At 46.2% G+C, this 22,762-nt stretch overlaps 1 protein-coding gene across 3 annotated transcripts; it reads left to right on the top strand.

Moving 5' to 3' along the window:
* The first annotated feature begins 17 nt into the window (after positions 1-17).
* Positions 18-11,190, top strand: NDUFV3 (NADH:ubiquinone oxidoreductase subunit V3). Of its 3 annotated transcripts, XM_061167508.1 has the most exons (4): positions 115-273; positions 2,112-2,232; positions 7,281-8,369; positions 10,604-11,190. In XM_061167508.1, exons 1-4 carry the CDS (start codon positions 226-228, stop codon positions 10,762-10,764), a joined length of 1,419 nt encoding a protein of 472 aa, XP_061023491.1. In that variant the 5' UTR covers positions 115-225; the 3' UTR covers positions 10,765-11,190. The 3 variants fall into 3 exon arrangements, with proteins under 3 accessions (XP_061023489.1, XP_061023491.1, XP_061023492.1); XM_061167506.1 differs by lacking the exon at positions 2,112-2,232 and having other exon boundaries at positions 18-273; XM_061167509.1 differs by lacking the exon at positions 7,281-8,369.
* The last annotated feature ends 11,572 nt before the right edge of the window (positions 11,191-22,762 follow it).

Raw genomic sequence — 22,762 nt, 5'->3', positions numbered from 1 at the left:
GCTGCTCCGCCGGGAACCTGCAGGCTGCGGTGATGCGCGCGCAGGTCTTCGGCGGTGGTGCGCGCGCAGCAGCCATTGCCGTGCCCCGCCCCGTCACTGCCTGTGATTGGCCCCATCATCCGAAGGGGCGGGCCCTCAGGCGGCAGTGCTGGTGCCGCGTCGCGTCAGTCTGGTGCGACCTCTGCCCGGCGGGAGGGTCGTCCTGTTGGCGCCCAAGTCACAGCCATGGCGGCCTCGCTTCTGCTACGGCAAGGACGAGCCGGGGCGCTGAAGGTAAAGAGGGGCCAGACCGGCGGCCGGGAGCTCGCGGAGCCCCGGGAGACCGCGGAGGGCGGGGCAAGACCTGCGGCCTGACGGTCACCTCCAGCCGCCCGGGGATGCCGTTGACTCCGCTTCCGGGGTCGGGGGCCGGGCCCGGGGTGAGGGTTCGGGAACCTGGCCTGGGGGGATTAGGAGCCAGGCCTGGGAGCAACGACGGTCCCGGCGACCCCGGCCACCGCCCCCTCTGGACCCCTATCCCCAGGAGCCTCCGGTGTGCAGCCAGGCCACGGACAGGTGTAGGGGCCGCAGGTGTCCCGCGCGGAGCCCCGCCAGAACCCTTGGGGTCAGTGCCTCTGTTATTTAGCCCAAGGGGAAATAAGGGAACTTTCAAGAACCTGGTTGACCTGGTAACTAGGCAGCCACTCAGAAGCCAGCTTAGGTTACCTCATCTGTGAAATGAAAAGGAGAAAGAACTTTCTCCATCTGGACAAAGCTAAGTCCACTTCACTGTATTTAAAATTAAAAATGACTCTTTTGACAAAAGCAGTAACTATTCTAATCGTCGCAAAATACAGATAATGGAGGGGGCATCTGTTGTGAGAGAGGCCACTGTTTTCCTTTTCATATCTTGGCCCAGTTCATTTTTCAAGCTTTCTTGAATACATATACACAGTGGCTGACTTTATTTTTTGGGACTCCAAAATCAGTGCAGATGGTGATTGCAGCCATGAAATTAAAAGACGCTTACTCCTTGGGAGGAAATTTATCACCAACCTAGACAGCATATTAAAAAGCAGATACATTACTTTGTCAACAAAGGTCCGTCTAGTCAAGGCTATGGTTTTTCCGGTAGTCATGTATGGATGTGAGAGTTGAACTATAAAGAAAGCTGAGTGCCGAAGAATTGATGCTTTTTGAACTATGGTGTTGGAGAAGACCCTTGAGAGTCCTTTGGACTGCAAGGAGATCCAACCAGTCCATCCTAAAGGACATCAGTCCTGGGTGTTCATTGGAAGGACTGATATTGAAGCTGCAACTCCAATACTTTGGCCACCTGATGCGAAGAGCTGACTCATTTGAAAAGACCCTGACGCTGGGAAAGATTGAGGGCAGGAGGAGAAGGGGACGACAGAGGATGAGATGGTTGGATGGCATCACCAACTCAATGGACATGGGTTTAGGTAGACTCGGGGAGTTGGTGATGGACAGGGAGGCCTGGCATGTTGCGGTTCATGGGGTCACAAAGAGTCAGACACACCTGAGCAACTGAACTGAGCTGACATCATAACCAGAAAAAGCAAATGCTTCACCTTCATGTGGGTACTGTAGGTGTCTGTGTTCTGTGTCTAGCACATAGTAGGCTTAGTGAGTATATACTGAGTGAATGAACACTCTGTGAAGTGTGAAGTATTCACTTACAGTATATAGTAGACACTTTTGAAGCAACTATTTTTCATCTTCAGTAGTATTTTTAGTGGCTAGATTGTGCTTCTGCTTTATATTCTAAACACAGGAAAACATTTTATGAAAAGAATCAAGTATTTTGTAGATTGATAGGTAATTGGAGACTACAAAAAAATATGCTTAGGAGAAAGTCACTTTGGAAGAAATACTCGAATGTTAGTGACTGTCCTTGAACTCAGGCGTTTTTTGCTCGAAGTTTTTTTATATTTTCCAAACTTTCCATGATATATGTAGATGCTGAAAATTATCATAACTGTTAGAAATATGCCATATGAATTCACAGCATTTATATGTTGCGATAATACTATTCATAATTTTCATGCCGTAATAGATGTTATAAATGGTATTACTCCAAAATTTCTATTGTTGTGCCATTCTTTTGTCAGACTGTGCTTCTGGAAGCAGGCGTGTTTCGAGGACTTGCTCCTGCAGTTTCTCTCTCTGCAGAATCAGGAAAGAATGAAAAGGGATTACCACCGAACCCCAAGAAGCAGAGCCCACCAAAGAGTAAGGTTTTCATGGTCGTTATAAGTGAGAGAGGAGGCAGAGTGAATAAGTCAGCTTCCTAGGCATTAGAAAGAATTTTCTAGCTACATAATTTGATGCTTCATTTTTTAAAAGGTGTCCAGATTACAATCAGACAGAAGATCTGTGACTAGTTTTAGACCAAACACAGCAGTAACATCATAGTCTTTGACTCTAAACTGGTTCTCTGTATTTTCTAAACATCAGACTGCATGGGTAGCAATGGGATGCAGCATATGCCGACTCTGTGGTATCTGATGGCTGTGCTCACGTGCTCCTGTGAGGTGGCTGTGACCCCCACCCTGTTTTTCCTTCCTGACTGACTTTTTTTCTGTGTCTCTGGAACTTGTCAGTGGTCTCCCAGGCTTTGCGTGGTCATAGCCGGGGACTGCAGGTGTTTTATGACTTTGGAGAGGGAGTTAGGAGTAGGCTCCAATTCCATCAGGACTCTCTTAACGAAGTGTGGTTATCTGCTTCTAGCTCTTTCCATGGTCATTTTGACTTTACCGCCAGTTTTGACTGTTGCCCCTGAATCCAGTGTAGTACATACTCATGGGGGGATATAGGAAATGCATCATTGTTGTTCAGTTACTCAGTCGAGTCCGACTCTCTGCAACCCCATGGACTACAGCATACCAGGCTTCCCTGTCCTCTACTGTCTCCTGGAGTTTGCTCAAACTCATGTCCATTGAGTCGGTGATGCCATCCAACCATCTCATCATCTGCCACTCCCTTTTCCTCCTGCCCTCAGTCTTTCCTAGCATCAGGGTCTTTTCCAGTGAGTCAGCTCTTCACATCAGGTGGCCGAAATACTGGAGCTTCAACTTCAGCATCAATCCTTCCAATGAATAGTCAGGGTTGATTTCCCTCAGGATTGACTGGTTTGATCCTTGCTATCCAAGGGACTATTTAAGAGGCCCATTGCGTTTAGTCTTAATTGATGAAACCTCAGTTAACTCTTTTTTTTTTTTCTTTTTTTTTTTTTTCAGTTAACTCAATATACATATACAATGTACAGTCTCTTTGTAAATCTTTGACTATATGGGGTTTAGAATGATTGTTTTGAGTTTGTCTTATTTTCATCAAGATATTATTTCCTCAGTTTGAGTGTTTGAAAGTGTGTAGATGCTTTTGTCCCCTCTTCATCTGCACACAAAAACACAGGTAGGTTATAAAATATCGGTGTGTTGTTGAGAGAGCCTTCAGCTGCCTTTCACATGCCATCCATCTTGGCTAAGGACACATACCCTCCCTGTGTGTCTGCGTGCTCGTCCACTGGAGGCCCAAATTCAACAGGAAGATTGTTGTTTTCGATCCTGCACCTGCCACGTTTTTAAAGCCCATGTTCTTTTTCAATTTTCATCTACACATTTTAAGATAGCTATCGTAAACACAGGGCTTCCCTGGTGGCTCAGTGGTAAAGAATCCACCTGCAATGCAGGAGATGCGGGTTTGACGGTGGATTCAATCCCTGGGTCAGGAAGATCCCCTGGAGACAGAAATGGCAGCCCACTCCAGTGTTCTTGCTTGGGAAATCCCATGGACAGAGGAGCCTGGCAGGCCACAGTTCATGGGGCCACAAAAGAGTTGGACATGACAGGGACTAAACAGCAACAATCTTAAAGTCTCTTCTTTTTTCCAAAGATCCCCTTTTTTAGAAATGTGCTTCTATATGTGAATAGAAATGGAATGCTTCATTCTGTGATGGTTTTGGGTGCAGTTGTGAGAAAGGAATACCGAGCTGGGGGTTGGCCTTGGGCTCACGTAGCTTCCACCTCTGGCCACAGCAAACCCTGCAGGCCTCAAGTCCCTTTGTGCTGAGCGGGGTCAGCGGGCCAGTCTTGCTAGGTCAGTGTGAGGCTGATGACCTGTGTGATGTGTGTGTGCGGTCAGGTGGGAAGACAGCTTTTAGAGCTGTGCTGTCTTTAATGCACTTTACACTTGTATTTCAGAACTTAAAAAGTAATTCCAGTCCCTGCATGAAAGAAAAACCCTGCTTCTAAGTCAGCATGTGCAGTCCTCAGTATTTCTCCCGAGGTATCAGGGATCAGTGAGTTGAATCCACACTCAAACCCGCATCTCCTGCATTGCCTGCAGATTCTTTACCACTCAGCCACCAGGGAAGCCCTATGTTTAACATCCCTGTGTTACAGATGAGAAGGTGGAGAGGGGAGAGACTCCTGAGCCACCAAGGGTCACACTGTGTCAGTAGTGGAGCCCGATTTGAGCCCCAGCAGTAAGATCCCCAGTCTATATTTATAAGCAGTGTGTTGTCTTTTTGATGGAAAAAAATCAATTCTTGTGTATTCATTAAAACGAAAAAAAAAAAAAGCCCAACTTTTCTTTAATAGTAAAAATCATGTGAAAAGAAGTTTTTGTTACCATATAAAATTGAAAAACTGTTTCTCATCCTGTTGAAATGTACCTTTGTTTCTGAAATTAGTTTTGTGACCCGATGACAAGATGTGGAGCTGCTCATCTCATCTGTTTTGAACACCTAAGTCACCTTCGTTTTCAGTTAGGGTGCTACTAAAAAGCTGAAAGTTGTGCCCACCCCTGTTTTTCAATGAGAAAAGATACTCAGGAGATTCAAGTGGAGAGGAGAGACAAAAGCTGTAGGAGAGTGCTGCCTCTGCGCTGTGACTTGTGTCTGTAGACCTTTATTTATCTGGGCTGTGACAGCCTCTGAGGATTAGAACCCGCCCCCGAAGTCCGCCTCTCGTGCTGGGAGGGGAGGCTCTGTGACTGGTCTTATTCTAGGGGCTTTGTGTCTCGCATATTTGTCTTTTGAGGAAAGTCACACTCAAACTAGAACGCTGTCAGAGTGTGCAGGTGTCCCGCCGCTAGAAACGCGAGTTTCATGAAAACGAGCAGGTAGGGTCATGCTTAAGTTCAGAGCGAGCGCGCTGCTCGGTACACGTGGCTGTCTCCAGGCGGCAGGATCCCACTCGGCCGAGTGCAGACGTGGTGTCCCCGCCGACACTGTGGGCAGGGGTCACTGGTGGCCACTGTGGTCATCGCAGCAGGCTTCCCTCCAAGTCACAGAGCATGCTGGGCCTGCGCTGCAGAGCGTCGGAGGTTGGCTCCTGATGAGAGGCAGCGGTGTTACTGTGGTTCTGTCTGTTAGCCTGTCTGTGGGGTTCTCCCAGTAACCAAGCCTGCACAGAAGATATTTTAAAGCATTCTTATTTAGTATGGTAGACCACAGTTTCCTTTTTCAAACAAAATAAACTATTTCATTTGAGATTTTTTTTTTTTTGCTTTCAATTGGTGCTAAGTCTAATGTTTTAATAACTTACTTACATTTTAAAAAATCTTCGTAATAAATTTTGAAAGAGTGAGGCATTATAATTAGATAGTAGCCTATCTAAAATAAGCCTTAATAGAAGTTAATTTTTCACACTTGGAAAATTCACGTTCAGCATAAAAGTGGATCAGTGGTAGAGGTGAGCAGGCTAGCAGGATTTGGAGGCCAGTGTATGTTACACATTCCTTGTCAGAGCCTTTGTGCTGTTTCAGGTATGGTTCAGAAAGACGGGATGAGAGGGTTTGAGTGCATGTGCATGCGTTCACCTTGATTTTATGTTTAATGTGATCCTGGGCTCTGTGCTCGTTCTGTTCCTGCAGTCAGAATGCAGGTTCTGGGATGGTGCGTGGCTGCAGGCTCAGACAGGGCATGGCGGGGGTTTAAACTCGCACCCCGGCTCTGGCTGTTCAGCCATAGCCTCTTACACCGCCCGTTGCCCTCTCTCTGGCCCATTTCTGATTATTTCTCAGTTTTCTTTGATCATTTTCTCTCATTCTGATGTATATATATATATATGTGTGTATGTATATATGTGTGTATATATATGTATGTGTATATATATGTGTGTGTATGTGTATATATGTGTGTCTGTATATATATATGTGTGTATATATATAGTCTGTGTGTGTGTGTATATATATAGTCCCTGATCTCAGAAAATAATTAAGAGATTTTTTTTGGATACCAGTAAAATGGTAAAGTTAGAAATACATTTTTTTCCACTATAAAAACGTGGTATACTTTTTAGTATAAAATAGTCTCCTAGACTTGAAAAATAGGAAATGCATTTAGAGTTTGCCCATCTGCAATATATTTTTTTAAATTTTGCTTTAGACTTGAAAAGTAATTTTAATTTATAAAAACTTGTTTTATATTTTTCTTCTTATCTGTATGGTTAAAAAAGATTTATCACCAGAGACAATTGAATGAAAATAGAACTAATGAATGTTTTGTGGGATTTCATTTTCTTTCCTGGTTGACTCTACAACATCTAAGACTTACAATACCACTTACTGTAACAATTTAAGACTCACTGTTTCTAATGACACATATGATACTCAGTTATTTTAGACCTTTTTGGTCTTGAAACAGTTTTCTTTGGCAGAAGAAACCGCTGAAGGACATGATTTTGCAGGACTCTTGTTCCTCTCAGGACACCTTCGTTTGACTCCCAGTATCCCCTCCCTCCCACCCCCCACTCTTAAACTTGTGCATCTGCTTCCCCCAGACCCAAACCAGACTCTCTTCTCCACTTTTGCTTTGTTCTTTTGTTTAAAAGGTCAAGTTCATGCAATATGGGTCATTTTTAAAATATTTAAGAGGCATCAATTTCTTTAGGGATTTGAGAAGTCAGGCATTTCTAAAACTTTCATCATCTGAAAATATCTTTATAATTTATCTTAAATTGAGATGAAATAGTAGTTAAAAAAATAATTATCATCAGGAAGCTTTCACTGTGAAAAATGGAGATAAGATTGTTACTTCTTCTATTGTTTAAATAACCCATCTTAAAAAATCTTCAGCTATCAAGGAAGACATCTGCGATTTTTTTTGGCTTGGCTTTCCGTTAAGAGTGGGTTTCCATGGAGCAGTTCATAATATGATGATGTTGAAGATACTGTCAGTAACAAGGTGATATGTAATGAAATGTCTGTGACCTTGATGAATTCACACTGTTTTACTCGATATGAAAAATAATAATCCTCTTTATGCCATTTCCTAGATGTAGTGGAACCAAAGGAGAGGGGCCAGCAGCTCGCCCCCCCAACAGCAGATGCGGTGTCCAAACCCTTATCTGCACCCACTTCCTCCCCATCAGTTGTGAGCCAAAGCAGGACACTAGCGAGCCCTAACCCCGATGCCAGCGTGCTGCACACAGACCAAGGGCTTCCGAAGCTTTTGTCAAGAAAGACTTTGGTAGAGTTTCCTCAGAAAGTCGTGTCTCCATTCAGAAAACAGGGTCCAGATTCAGAAGCAGCCCAGTGGGGCAGGAGAGGGACGGATGATTCGTCTTCATCTTCATCCAGCTCCTCGGATTCAGAGTCTGACGAGGAGAGCGCCCGCTCAGGAGCAGGTCCTCAGGTGAAGAGCAAATGCAGGGGAGGGTCTCCCGTAGCAGAGGCCTCACGTTCCTCTGCAGATAGGGCCCCCAAAACTGAGATATTGGCCAAGGAGAAGACGGTGGCACAGCAAACACAGCTGGACCTCACCCCTGCAGAGAGGCCCCGCCAGGCAAAGAAAAAAGGGGCCTCCAGTCAGCCCCTGGAGGACAGAAAGGACCCCAAACCCAAAACCGCAGCGCCCAAGTCACACGCCGCTGAGGAGTCTATGAAGCAAAATGTAAAGGAGAAACAATCACAGAAGATATCTAGATCAAACAAAATAGACAAAGAAAGCCAAAAGCCACTTGAAGTTAAAAAAGTCTTGTCTGACCGAACAACGTGGGGATTGTCCACACATCCCAATGGCAGCCCGGCGCCCACCCCATCAACAGGAGCCAGAGCCGGGGGGCAGCCGCTAGCCCCTCCTGAGGCCAGAGGGAGCCTTTTGGAGAAACAAGTGCCAGAAGCAGACGGGGAGCTGGCTCTTCCCCTGTTCAAAACAGAAAAAGTGGAAAAGCAGGCAGCAGAAGGAATCTTAAAGGCTGAGGAAGAGATTTTGGAAGATCAGCTACCCATGCAAAATTTGAAGCCAGCCCCTGTTCAGAATAAAGATGTTCTGGATGAAAAGCCTGCAGTCCTGAAGCTTGAGGAGAAGGGCGGGATCATGGAGGACTCTGCCGCTCAAGTGGAAGGCCAGGACCACACACAGGGTACACCTTGCCTTGGGGTTCAGAGCTCTTTCTGTCCTTTGGGTGGGGAGGTCAGGCTCTGAAGAACGGTGCGATGAAAACAAGTGTTACACTCGATCAGGTTCCCCAGTAGGCCTGTGGCTGGTAGCACTGTCTCAGATAAGCTGGGGAGTGTATGTTAATTATGGGTAGAAATTCCTGAAACATTTCAGATTTATTTCACAATGAAAAAGTTTGCCCTTGGCGCTTCCGACTGTTTCTTAACCATAGAACTTGTGACAACAGGCAGATGAACATCTTCATTCTTAACTTTGAAAGGTGTTGAACCTGCAGGGAACCTCATTGAGTGAGGGGTGGTGGGAGGGTTCTGTTAAACTCCCCAGGTGAGGAGTGGTGCCTACACTTGGAGAAATGGCCTTCAGGTGAGCTGAACAGGCCTTTGTGTTTAGCATCGTTATGCCTAAGGGAAGAGCTCACTTTAGAGATTGAAGCTGGACCTTAAGGCAGCCCTGAACTGCCCGAGTCTAGTTTACCCTGGACGTGTCCTCTGATCCACCTGAGGAGCACAGCAGGCTGCTTTGTTTTTCTGTACTGAGTTTTTATGAAGGGCTTTTTTGCTTCCCTAAATTTTTAAAGGGAAACTGTTTATTCTTATTTTACCACTTTCTTGTGCATCGAACTTCATAAAATACAGTGTGCTTTAGGGGGACCACAGCAAAATGGGAAAGCAGGTCTCCAATTTTAGGATCTGTGGCTCTTGAAATGCACCCATCACTAACCCAGCTTCTTCCTGTCTGCACTCTTCTGTTTAAAGCCTCTCCGAAGCTAGTGTACGTTACCTGTAATGTTGTTGCCTCAGTGTGTTACAGTATTGTGTGTTTTCTTCCCTCCCCTTTTCTCCCTCTTTCATGAACATACAAAGCTGCAGCCAGCACCTGCCAGCCTCCTCCTGACCCCAAAAACTGCTTTCCTGCTGCTATCGTAGTCACTCTGCTATAGACTTGTCAGACCTTCAGGGTAACACAGAATTGGGAGTTTTCAGATTGCAGATCTTTTTGAAAACAATTTGGCTAACTTTTTATGATTGTGTTATTTTTCCAACATTCTCTTTGCCCTTTGGAGGCTGAAGACGCTGCCCAGAGTGCAGCTGACTTTCAGGGCAGCTGAAAGGGGTGAGCTGTAGCTCGCCCAACCCAGCCACTGGGCTCCTGTCCTGCCGGGGAGGGGTGGGGGTTCGATTCCCTTCTGTCAGCTCCCCCCTACACATGGACTGTGAGGATGCACCTGCCTGAGCTGTCCCCACGAGAAGATACCCTGCTTGTTGAGACGGGGAAGAGATCAGTTCTCTTTAATAAGACATCGTTTGTTTTAACGCAACTAAGAAAATAAAAAACACTTTGGTATGAAAATTTTGATATGAATTCAAATAGTGAGAAACTGTAGTTACTTTTTTGCAGCATGATTAGAAGTGAACGGAGTCTGGACAACAGTAGTTTCAGGGCCGTGAGAACCCATCCAGCATCAGCCATGACCCAGGCCGGCTCCCCTGTGCCATCCTCATGTCTCAGGGCACATCACAGGAAAGTGGGGTGTCTTTTGCTTCATCCACACATGTGGTATTAAGAGCACCAATTGTGTAGGTGTGTGGGTTCTAATTCTTCTTTCTTCCACATAGAGAGAGAAGGCTAAGTATTTTTTAGTCTGAATCTAAAGTTTACCAACAACTTCTTTTTGAAAAAGTTAAACAACAAAAGCTGCACATCTCGTTTCTAGTTCCCCTTAACTCTGTTATCATCAAAAACATTGGACTTTATCTGATTTTCTTGTATTTGGAGACTTAGAAGTCTCACTTAGTTGCCACTTTAAAATTTTTCTTCTGTAAATGGTTTATTGCTGTTAGAGATAGATTTTTAATAGATCTGCTTTTTTTCCTGCATCTTTAAATGACCTGCACGTCCCTCCATAACTGTTCTTGGCATTTGCAAAATTCTGAGAAGTCCAGGGTCTACACAAAGTAAGATATAAAGGCATTATAAAAGCTATTCTACCTCTTACATGGTTAGTGTAAATTTTAATCGAGTTTCTTTATTTTGCTTTTGAAGATACTGTTGCTTTCTGGGCTTTTCTTTTCTAAGTAGACAATGTGTTTATTACATGTGGGATTTATGAAGACTGCTTGGGGTGTGTGTATGAGAGAGAGAAAGCTGACCCATTCAGAAGCTCCCCACTTACCCCCTGTTGTGTTTTCCCCGCAGAGCCTGCATCAGCCACTCCCACCGAGCCGTTTGACAACACCACCTACAAGAACCTCCAGCATCATGACTACAGCACATACACCTTCTTAGACCTAAACCTGGACCTCTCCAAGTTCAGGATGCCCCAACCCTCTTCAGGACGGGAGTCCCCCCGCCACTGAGAGCCCAGTTTAAAGATTACCCTTTCTGTGTCTGTCTGCATTCTTGCCTGCAATCCTCTAGACAGTCACGAGACCCGGCGTGTAGAATCCTGGCGAGTAGTGAATTAGCAGCACTCCTCTGATGGTTCAGTCTCCATGTGTTAGAGACACCTGGTGCGGGGATTTCTCTCTCATTATAAAGTACGGCTCAGTGGACAGATCCACGCAATTAGAGAGTCGGAGGTGTCTTCCCTCTGTGTGGTTCCACTGTGCTGAGCCCCGGTCAGCTTGGTGTTCTCTGGCTCACCAGTGTGGAGTCGATGAGTGTAGTGGGGCCTTCTGATAAGATCTAGTTCTTGATGAATCAGATATAGGAGTTGTATACATTTTAAGTAACTACTGCACTGCAGAGAAATTATAATAAATTATGGCATTTTATGATCAGAAGGATCCGAATTCTTTTGTTCCGTTGGATTGGGTATGTGATGTAGACTTGAGGAGTTGCGGAGCCGTGGGATTACAGACAGATGAAAGTGGTACATGGGGTCCTGCAGCTTTGTTCCGGGTGGCCCGGCAAAATGAGCTTATTTGCCCACGGAGGGTTTCTGGGATGGCCCGGTGACTTCCCATCCCTCAGGGTGACATTACCCAGGCTGGGGGGTGTGCAAGTGGGAGCAGGCTCTGTGCATCCCACGGTGTCTGTCTGTCCCTCTGTGTGTCCCCAGGACCCATGGGGACTCTGAGAAGTAACAGATCCAGCTGAGATCATTGCTGAGAGAAGAGGCTGTGTCCGCCTGCTTGGGCCACGCGTCCCCCTGCAGCAGAACACCTGTCTACACACTGGGACATTTCCTAGTTTGCCTGTTCTCATACTTCTTGCTTGTTTCTGTGCCCGAGCTTGTGGGCCTTAGTTCATTTCAGTTCTGGTTCTTGGCCTCTAGTCAGTTTACAACAAACAGTACAGTGTGTTATAACTTCTGACTCACATTTCTATAATCTGCTTTTCTTAAAATGAGTCCAAGTAAGGATACCAAGACTGAAAACGTGGGGTTGAAAAACTAGTATTGTGATCATCTGTCTCAGATTTCATTACCGCCCCGGAGGCTTAGCAACTCAACAAAGTTCTCTAATCACATTTTTCATTATAAGAGTACTAAGACCCATTACCAAAAGAAAGCAAATGGAACATAGAACCTGAAATCTCTGCTCATCCGACCATGGTTAATACAGAACAGGTTTCCCAGTGCTACAACCATATAATGTACATACAGCTTTCTATCCTGGGTTGTTGTTGTTTTTTGTTTTTTTCATTTAATAGCTTCTTATACTGTGGCCTATGGATCCCCTGTGATGTGTGGAGGTGTGTGAAGGGCCGTGGTCTCTGATGCCAGAGTGCACTTCCCTGGGCTGTTAATACCACAGAGAGTTCTGAAAGGTTGTTGTTGAGCCATGAAAGACACCGGGATTCTTGGCATCCAGAGGAGAGAAATTCAGTCTGGGGCCAGTGACAAGTCTTGATCGCTCAGAGCTTTTGTAATAAAGTCTTATTAAAATATAAAAGAGAAAGCTTCTGACCCAGACATCGGAAGGGGGCAGAAAGAGTGCCCTCCTGCTAGTTTTCAGCAAGAAGCTATACACCCATCAGCAGGCTGCTAATTGGAGAGAGGAAATGTCTCAAAAGTCAGAGTGGCACCAGGCCCCTCATCCACAACCTGCATTTTGAGATAACAGTGGCACAAGCTGAGTCAACCCAGGCCATAAAACAATTGACATGAATCTTGAAGAAAGGCAGATTTCCAAGCAAGTACATAGTCTCATTAATACAGCCTAAGAACATTTTCATGAGTAAAACATACTGGTTTGTTGAGCCATTATTGATTCTGAGTCTTAGGCAGAGACTTGAAGAAAGACAAGTCTAAGGTAAATACATAGTTCATTAACATAGCTTAAGAAAAACGTTTCCATAAGAAAAATGCATTGGTTAGCTCAAGGTTTGAGAGAAGTTCTGGTGGAACCAGTTGTCATCATGGCAACACAGGATTTTAAAAGAAACCTATTAATTTTGTATAGAGAAAGAAAAAAACATCTGACGCTTGCAGTCTATATCCTGCACCTGGGGACCCATAGCCTTCCTGCCTGTTACCTTCTCAGTTGTAGTTCTTTTTGCATCAAAACAAGTCTGGATATATTTCAATCTGCATAATGTTTCCCCCTGGCTCTAACCCTCTGGAAAGTCTCAGGAGCCATGATAAATAGCACCAGGCACGGCTCTGCATTGAGACCCCAGAACCTTCATCTGGGCAGTGCAACCACAGCTACCCACTGAGCGCAGCTCGTTGAGTTTGTGTAATTTCCCACGTTCTCTTTTAAAAAAGAGTGCTGCCAAAACGTCTGTGTGCATGTAACTCATTTTGTATTTTCTGTTGTTTTCTGAAGAGGAATTTCCAGAAACCAGGCTAATGAATCACAAGTGATTCGTGAACATGTGTATTGCTTTCATTTCTGTGCGATTTTTGAGTTGGCTTAATACATTTTGAATTCAACAAGATTTGCCTCTCTTTTTGTGGTTTTCATGTCATGTCACCTGAATGCTGGCATTTTCCTGGATATTGGTTCTCTTACACCTGTTACGGCACACACCCTGGGACTGCAGGAGGCTGTACGACCTGCTCATTGTGGGTTCTGGCTCCGATGCTCACTGGCAGCTGGTTAATAACAGAAACCCAGCAGATGATCGTGTGGCTTTCCTGATCCTGCTTCCAAGCCCAGGCTTTGTGTTTTGATGGTTTCTAATTTCCTCCTCGTCTCCCAACCCAAGGATGTTGGGAGTGGCTATCCCACAGCGCTGTCTGACCATGGTCCTATACCTTGGGTGTAGAATGCAGTCAAAGACTTGTAAAATGACTTTGCTAATACCACAATGCCCTACAGCCTGCAGGAAGGCTGTGTGAGGTAGAAACCACGCAAACCAAATCGCTCTTAAACCTGGGGAGCGAGGGAGGGAGGAGTTTTTCCATAAATGGGCCAGATAGTAAATATTTTCGACTTTGCTACATACATGCCATCAGTGTGGCTGTCATTTTTCTTCAACTCTTTGAAGATGTTAAAAAAAAAACAGATCACCAGCCCAGGCTGGATGCATGAGACAAGTGCTCAGGCCTGGTGCACTGGGAAGACCCAGAGGAATCGGGTGGAGAGGGAGGTGGGAGCGGGGATCGGGATGGGGAATACATGTAAATCCATGGCTGATTCATGTCAATGTATGACAAAAACCACTACAATATTGTAAAGTAATTAGCCTCCAACTAATAAAAATAAATGGGGAAAAAAAAGATTAAAAAAAAAGAAAAAGCAAAATTAAGTAATTGTGAATTGGGAGATTAAAACTGAATGCAAACAGAAAAAATAAACTCAACTGTATCTTGAATTAATAACATAACTATGTCAGAGGGAAAAGACAACTAATTCAAAATAATTTGAGCACAACTCTTTGACTATAATATATACCTTCAATTTAGGGGAATAAAAGAACTACAAATGCTTTTGATTGTGGATAAAGCTATTTTGAAATCAGTTTTTACATGTAAATCCATGGCTGATTCATGTCAATGTATGGCAAAAACCACTACAATGTTGTAAAGTAATTAGCCTCCAACTAATAAAAAAAAAAAAAAAAAAAACCATTCTTGGTGTGGGCCTTACAAAAAGAGACAGAGATTGGGTTTGTCTGAGAGCCACAGTTTTAATACCCCAGTGTTATGGGGCAGCCACAGGTCATTTAATTCAGTGAAGGGTGGGCTAAACGAATTTGCTTCGGGTGCTTGGCACCCAGTTCTACTGCCTTTTCCCCCCGCCTCCTTCCCTCTGCCCTCCTGTGGGCTTTCTTCTAGAAGGGATCTAAACGAAGACCAAGAGGTAAAACATTTAACAGCCAAAGTGACACTCCTTTGGGAGTAACCTCCACGCTGGGAGTCTGACGTCCAAGATCAAGGTGCCGGCTGATCCAGTGCCTGGGGAGAGCCGCCCTCCTGGCTTGCACACGAGCTGCCTTGTCCTGTGTCCTCTCGTGGCAGAGAGTCAGAGAGCAAGCTTCCTGGTATCTCTTTATAGAAGAACACTAATCCCCTCTTGGGAGCACCACCCTCACGGCCCCTCTAACCCTACTTCCTTCCCAGAAGGCCCCACCTCCAAATACCTCCACATGGGCTCAGGGCTTCAACATATGAACTTGAGAGGGATACAGACATGCAGTCCATATAACAGGCTCTGTCCTGCAGAAGAAGTGAGATACCTGGTTTTACTCTTGAAAAAAAAAAAAATAGAAAAGCTGGTAATGTGTTTGAAGTATTCTGACAAAAATTAGGGAAGAGCTGAGCTGCAGAGATGAGAAAGAACAGGAAAATAAATGTTCATGATTGCTGAGGCTGGGTGTTGGGCACGGGCAAGTTCACTATTCTGTTCTCCACAATCTGTTAAGTCCCTGGGAACTTTCACTTTTACAAATCCTACTAGTTACGTGGACAGTAAAATTGAAAAGGGAGACACTTGAGGCAGAGAAGAGACAGGTCACGGCAGTGCCTCCAGGCAGAGGGGAGGTGTCCTGCTCTCCAACCCAGCGCCTCTCAGTGGGGTGGCCAGGTGACTCTGGGAGACCTTGATGGCTGCAGCCAGCTGCCTCCCTGAAGGACCCAGTCCAGCGGTTTGCATCTGTAGTCTGCAGTATGCACTCATAAATAACCCACTCCCCTAACTGTGGGTGAGTACATGTTTTCTTCAGGCTTAGAAGTGTTAAGAAGCATGTTGCAGACTTCCCTGGTGGTCCAGTGATTAGGACTCTGCACTCCTAGTGCAGAGGGCGTGGGTTCCTTCTGTGCTCAACAACCTGAGATCTCGTATGCCACAGGGTGTGGCCAAAAAAAAAAAAAATCTCCAAGTAATAAACTTCATGATTTAAAAAAAAAAAGGAGAAGAAGCAAGTTGCTGTGATAGTAATCACATGTCTCTGTTTCTTGTTTTATCTGTGTATTCCATTACTTCACACAATTCTTCACTTTAAGGAAATTTTCCTGCAATATATCTCTAAATGGGGCTTCCCAGATGGCTCAGTGGTAAAGAATCCACCTGCCAATGCAGAAGACATGGGTTCGATCCCTGGGTCGGGAAGATCCCCTGGAGTAGGTCATGGCCACCCACTCCAGTATTCTAGCCTGGAGAATCCCAAGGACAGAGGAGCCCAGGAGGCTACATTCCATGAGGTCACAAAAAGTCGGACACGACTGAGTGTCCACACACATATCTCTAATACGTTTCCTTTTCTATTTCTTTTCTATGCATTTGGACCTCTAACCTTCAGCGATACCGTGTCATTTCTGCCTGACCCCCGCCCCCCCCACCACACACACCATCTTGTAACTCCTTTCTTCCGATCATGCATCACCATGTTGTTTGGTGGGAGAAGAACGAGGCAGAGACAGTGAAATCCGGCCACTCGGAGACCCAGTGAGCTCGCTATGACCCAGGACTGGGGGGCGTGGTGGGGGCCAGGCTGACCACACAGTCCCTCTGCCTGTAACTAGCACAGAACAAGGGGGTCAGGGTGGCAAGACAATGAAACTGTCACAAACCCTGACTAAGGATGAATCCACCAAGCCCAGAAGCCTGGGGGAGGTCGCAGGCAGCGGGGAGGCAGCCTGGAGGCCGAATGACTCGACTTTCAGAGAGTTAGTCGGGGCCTAAAATAGAAACTTCAAGAACCAAGAACAGCCGCTAGGCTCTGCATGGCTCACGTGGGCTGTTTCTCGATTTAGTGGGGTTTTTAGGAACCAGTGTCTCTTGAAAAAAGCATGTTTCTGAGGTTTAGCAATTCCTTGTTTTTAACTTCAATTTCTCTCCATCAGTTAACAGTTAATAATTTCATGCTTTTTATTTTTTAAAGTGTCAGGTGAGTTCTTTTATATCTGATGGATTCTTGTACAGAAGAAACTTTTAAAAATTAATATTTAAAAACTCTACATTTATTTTAAAATTTAAATTTTTTTATTTTTTGAAAAAACAAAGCTTTTAAAAAACAGTATTCGATCTTAATAAAAACCTAATTTTTCTTAAAGCATTTTTTTACAAGTCTTGCTAACCTACTTGTAAAGTCCAATTTTAACAAACACATCTAAACTTAAAAAGTAAATTTTTACTGGATGTGTCTTTCTTAGTGACATGTAATGCAATTATTTTTTCAGTTAGTTCCTATATCTGTGAATGACTAGTACTTAAGGCTAATTTTCAATAAAAATTAACAGCAAAAAAAAAAGAGAGAGAGAGAGAGACAGAGAGAAAGTATAGACCCTACCAATGATGGTTTCAGGTTTTCTGGGGCCTGAGTCTTACAGAATTAGGAGAACGCTCTCTTTTTTTTTTTTAATGTTGGCTGCAGCAGGTCTTAGTTTCAGCATTCAAACGTCAAGTTGTGGAACATGGGGTCTAGTGTCCTGACCAGGGATCGAACTCAGGCCTCCTACATTGGGAGTGTCAAGTCTTAACCACTGGACCACCAGGAAAATCCCTGGAGAGTCCAGGAAAGTCCCTGGAGAGCTCTTTCAAACAAAGACAATGCAGAATTATGAATTCAAAATTAACTATGAAAGTGAGAGTTATTTAAAATAAAAAAACATATAAAAAATTATAAATTTTTTAAGTTGGTAGATGCCATAAGCCTCACAAAATCCAGAAAAATAACATGATATTTTGATCAATGGCTTGATATACCCACTTTACTGTGTAAAGCCTTGGCTGGTCCCCCACTCCCCCCAGGAGGGGCCTGAGGCATGTCTCCTCGGCTACAAAAGTGGGTTGGGAGGGGGGCCACCTCTGGGGCTGGGGTCAATGTTCAGCCTGCACATGTGCTGTGATGATGGCCAAGTGCATCTCCTCACACAAAAGCCTCAGCACTTCCTGTTAAGCTCTTCTAAATCTAACACATACGTACGTGTGGGCAGGAATGAGTGACAGCAGGCAAGATTGCCCCTCTCCCCTCTTAAAAAAAAAAAAAAAGCATGGATTTATAGTATCCAATTATCTTTTGGCAAAAATCAATGACTGTTTTCCCTACAAGTCTGGAGAACGCATGAAATGTTTGGTTTTCTCCAGTATTTGTTTCTCTTACTTGAGGTTGTTGCCTTGATCTGTCAGAGGCAAGTGAGGCCTTTCTCAAGTCTCCTTGAAGTCACGAAAACTGTGCAGCTAAGCCACGCGCTCACTACGCACTTCCTCTCGGGAAAATACAGAAGATGCCGGGATGGGGAGGCCTACTTGCGTCCTGCAGGCACTGACTGTTGCAGCCCTGTGATGGCCGGACAGCTGAGTGGGGGGTCTCTGACCTCTCAAAGGTCATCTCCTGGATGAAGCCGGGAGCCTTCCCCCTCGGCCTGGAGAGGGAGTGTGACCCTGAGTCTGCTCTGCTGACCGAGGACACCAGTGCTTCTTCCTCACTAGGACGTGGAAGGGTCGAGCTCCATGTGACCACTGTTCTCACATCCCCTCTCCCAGATACACAACATCCAGACAGCCAAAACTCCTGTGTCTAAGGCTACACTGTGTTCCTCACAGAAACACACATACAAGACCAGGGGAGATGGGAGTCCCACCGTGAGGTCCTGAGGTCTTGACTGGTGGGGGTGTCCTGGGATGGTGTATAGGAGGAGGCTTCCAGAAGGGTGAGAAGCCAGGCTTTCTTCTGCCAGGGGGACAGGATGCTGGTGAAAGGCGAGTGGACCAGGGCAGCAACCCACCTCAGGCCTGTCTAGACACGGGAGTGCAGCAAGAGCCAGGGGAAGGCAAGGGGTGCTGACTCCCTCCCTCCAAACCACCTGAGCCTCTTGCCAGCACTCCCGCAGCACTCGCACATATGAAAATACCTCCCTCTTATACTGATGGGCTTGACACTTACAAATCAAGGATTAACCAGGTAACGCTGGTGATGGAACAGTAAACCTGAGTTGGCTCCTCTGCCGGGCAGAGAGTGAAGACAGAAATGGGTGCCCCAGAAAGCGGGCTGCTTGAGATCCCGTTAAGCAAATTCTGCCCACACTCAAGGACGGGATTCCACAAAGGTGTGGATAGTAGGGCCGCAAGAATGATTAAAGATGTGTTAGAGTTATGCCACGACAGATGGGGACGTGAGCACAAATTCTCTGTGTGTATTCCTTTATCCATTTGGATCTTTGAAGTATGTGAATTCGTTACTCAAAAATAGAATTTTAAATCTTTGAAAACAATTTTAAAGAAAGAAAACAGCGACTCTTTTTTGCCAATGAGGTTGAAGATGTCTCTTCTGTCGACCCCACCTGCTGAATGTGGGATGTAGCAGGTAGGACAAGTCGGGGCAGACTATGCCCAGGGACAGCAGAGCCAGCCTCACATCTAAAACAGGCCACCAGGCAAACACATTAAAGGGCAAACTTGGGAAGGCCAGGAAGAAGCTTCGTTGTGCTTTCTCAGGTGGTGGAGGCCTGACAGACCACCTGCACCCCCTTGGCAAGAGCCACCTCCAGGCTCCAGGGCCACAGGGCCACTTCCTCTGTCCTGGGACACCCAGCCTTGCTCCAGAGCAGGACCCGCCCTCAGTGGATGGAGTCCCACCTGCCACCTCGGCTCCCCTAGCCTTTTGTTCTTTCTTCTAAGCACTGGTGTTAAAATCTCACAAAATCCAAACGAATCAGAGCCCAGGTTACAAGTCGATCTTGATGTTTTTAGTTCGTCAGAAGCTTTGCCAAGGTTTTTAAAGAGCGAGCCTTAAAATATATCATCCTCTGCCCCAAGCCAGCTGGGAGAAGCCCAAGGAGAGCACCGTCTCCCTGGGAGCATATGGCAAGTCGCTGCTGCTGAAATCGGGAGAAATCAGAAAAGAAACAATGCTCCGGCACCAAATGAAAATGTAGGTTTATTGCACTGAAATAGAGCTTCACGCCACCAAAAGCTATTCTCAGAATTTTGAAGGGACAGAGCTGATGAAAACAAAGGAAAGGGGGAAAGGATTGCTGAAGCCTGACGTAGGTGCTGGGACCTGAGAGTCCTACCCAAGATGCTGACCAGGAAGGGAGGGGGACAGACTTAGGACAGAGGTGATGGTCCATGCAGTGCAGCCAGATTCATGTGTGGGATGAGCTCCAGCCTGGGCCTTGCGTTCCTTCAGGCAGCTCTTTCTCTTTATTATTTTAAAAATTGATTTTATTGAAGTATAGCTGATTTGGGCTTCCCAGGTGGCTAGTGGTAAAGAACCCACCTGCCAGTGCAGGAGATATAAGGGATGTGGGTTTGATCCCTGGGTCAGGAAGATCCCATGGAGGAGGGCACAGTAACCCACTTCAGTATTCTTGCTTGGAGAATCTCATGGACAGAGGAGCCTGGCAGGCTATAGTCCATGGGGTCACAGAGTCAGGTATGACTGAAGTAACTTAATACACACACACACACATTTGACTTATAATGTTGTGTTAATTTCTGCTGTATAGCAAAGTGATTCTGTTATGTTTGTACATTCTTTTTCATAATGGTTTATCCTGGGATATTGAACATATATATTTGAAATATATATATTTGATATATATATATATTGCTTTATTTGTGGTTTATAGTATGACCTGGTTTATCCATTCTCTATAGAATGTGTGTGTGTGTGTGTATATATATATATATTTTTTTTTTTTTGGCCCACTCAGTGTGTGAGATCTTAGTTCCCGACCAGCAATGGAACCCACACCCCCTGCAGTGGATACGCAGAGTCCTGACCACTGGACCACCAGGGAAGTCCCTTTATATAAAAGTTAGCAGATCCTTTTCTTGCTCATGGCTTTTCGTTCCCATCGTTCCCCCTTCTCACTGTGCCATCGAGTCTGTTACAGCATTCTGAGGGCAGCACCAGATGTCCCGTTACAAACCAAGCTCACCTGAATGCGGGGGACAGCTTAGAGAGCTCGTGGGGGTTTGAACCACATTTAAGGCTTCTTTTTCAGCATCTTTTGACGGTCCCTGTATTTTTGCTGAATCTTTTGTTTATTCAATCTAAGATGCATCTTTCTCTTTTTCACACTGTGAGCATTCCAGGGGTTTCCTCTTCTCTTTCCTCCTTTCACGGAAAGTTAGATTTGTTCTTAAGGATCTGACAGCACAGCAAGAAGGAAATTTTCTGTAGTGTCACTGGATGGTCAACGTTTTGTTTTGGGAGTGGGAGGGTCCTTAGGAAAATACGTGGACAACAAAAGACTGCTGCTGGTGTAATTGCAGAGGTATTAGGTTAATATATAATGCATAAGTCTGTATAATGGATCGTTTCTATTCATCATAAAATTTTCAAATGACTCGCAGCTGTGTGGCCCTCGCAGCTGTTCCCCCCTCGCTAATGGCCTCGGGCTGTGACTCAGAGAGGAATTCCGTGCCAAGGAACCTGGCAGCATCGCAGCCCTTGATATATCCCCAGGGAGGGGAATCACTCATTGTCAGCGGGGGTGATGGTGACAAAAGAGTAAAAGCCTGCGTGGGGAGGACTAGCGAGGAAAGAACCCCGGGTCCCAGGCATGTGTAAGAAGGCTGCTTCGACCTCAAAACTCCTACCATTGATTTACTTCAATCTGTTTCTATTCATGAGGTCTGTTTTTCTCCCCCTGGGGCAAATCAGAGCAGCCTGTGAACACAAGCCCCAGGAGACAGAACTGCACTGGGAAAGCGGAATCCCCCAGCAGGCTGCCCGCACGCCCCCACCTGCTCGGCGCAGTGTCTGAGCTCGGAGTGTGCAGCCCTGGAGAAGTCCCCAGGCCCCTGCCTCCTGGGCCAAGCTGCTTAAACCTGACCTCATAGGAATCGCCCAAGAGTGGCAGAGAGAACGCTGATTCCTGGGCCCAGGGTGGGGGCTGTGAGGACAGAACAAACAAGAGAGGAGACTGGTTTTATTCAGGCTGCTGCAGTCAAGGGAGGCTGTGATCCAAAAAAGTGAAAGTGTTGGTCTCCCAGTCAATTCTGACTCTTTGTGACTCCATGGACTGTAGCTACCAGGCTCCTCTGTCCACGGGATTCTCCAGGCAAGAATAGTGGAGTGGATTGCCATGCCCTCCGCCTGGGGATCTTACCCACCCAGAGATCAGAGCATCCCAGCAGAGTGGTTCTGGGCTGGATAGGCAGGGTCAGAGAGGGGAGGGCTCAGTTCACTGGATGGAAATGTTTGTCTCTGTGTCTAGCTGGTTTCATAGGGATGAAACTCTGCTCACTGTGAACAAGACAAAGAACAGGACACTAGAGGGTCTGTGTGTAAAGAACATCTTCTGTGAGCCCTGTGGGAGGCTTGAGAACTCACAGACAGCCTGTCTTACCCAAGTTGTGGGGCAGGGGTTTCCTGGGGCTCAGCCACCGAGAGGCAAGTGGGACTGGACCAGACATGGAGAAACTCCACTCTGGGGCATCAGAGTGATGCCGGAGGGTCCATGTTGCCCTGGCAACACCCCTGGCGTCTCCTGGTCCTGAGATGACCTGAGATGCCAGTCTGCAGGTCTGCTGGCTTCTCTGGAGTTTGCTGCTGTCGGCCCTTGAGGTGGGTCTCTCACCACTGACACTCAGGGAACCCCAGGCCCACAATAGAAGAGGGGCCTTACCATCTCTGTCGCACAGACAGTCTAGGCGTGGACGGTCTGGCCTGCCAGCTGAGGACTGATGCCCTCTGCCCTCTGTCCTTAGTGACCTCTGCTAGTCTTCCCCTCTCGCCCCATCTTGGTTTGGCAAGAACCACTCAGGCTCCCCACAATGAGCCTCAGTGCTGGGCAGGTGGCGTCTGCTCTCAAAGGGCACAGGCTGCTTCCTGCTGCCCCTCTGTCGCCCCCACCGCCGTCCCCACGCTGACCGGGCCCCGCACACACAGACCCAGTCATCTCAGGACTCTGCTGTCCTGGCTGCCAGCTGTGGTCAAGGGATGCTCCCCACGTGCGGTTATCAAGAGCTGAGAGCCCCCAAGAGAGGGCAAGGAGGGGGCGTCCCTGGAGCC

Source organism: Dama dama, chromosome 19 (assembly GCF_033118175.1).
Source record: "Dama dama isolate Ldn47 chromosome 19, ASM3311817v1, whole genome shotgun sequence".
In the NCBI taxonomy this organism is placed as follows: domain Eukaryota; kingdom Metazoa; phylum Chordata; class Mammalia; order Artiodactyla; family Cervidae; genus Dama; species Dama dama.
Note: the sequence above shows the minus strand (reverse complement) of the source record. Positions and strands in the feature narration are given on the sequence as shown.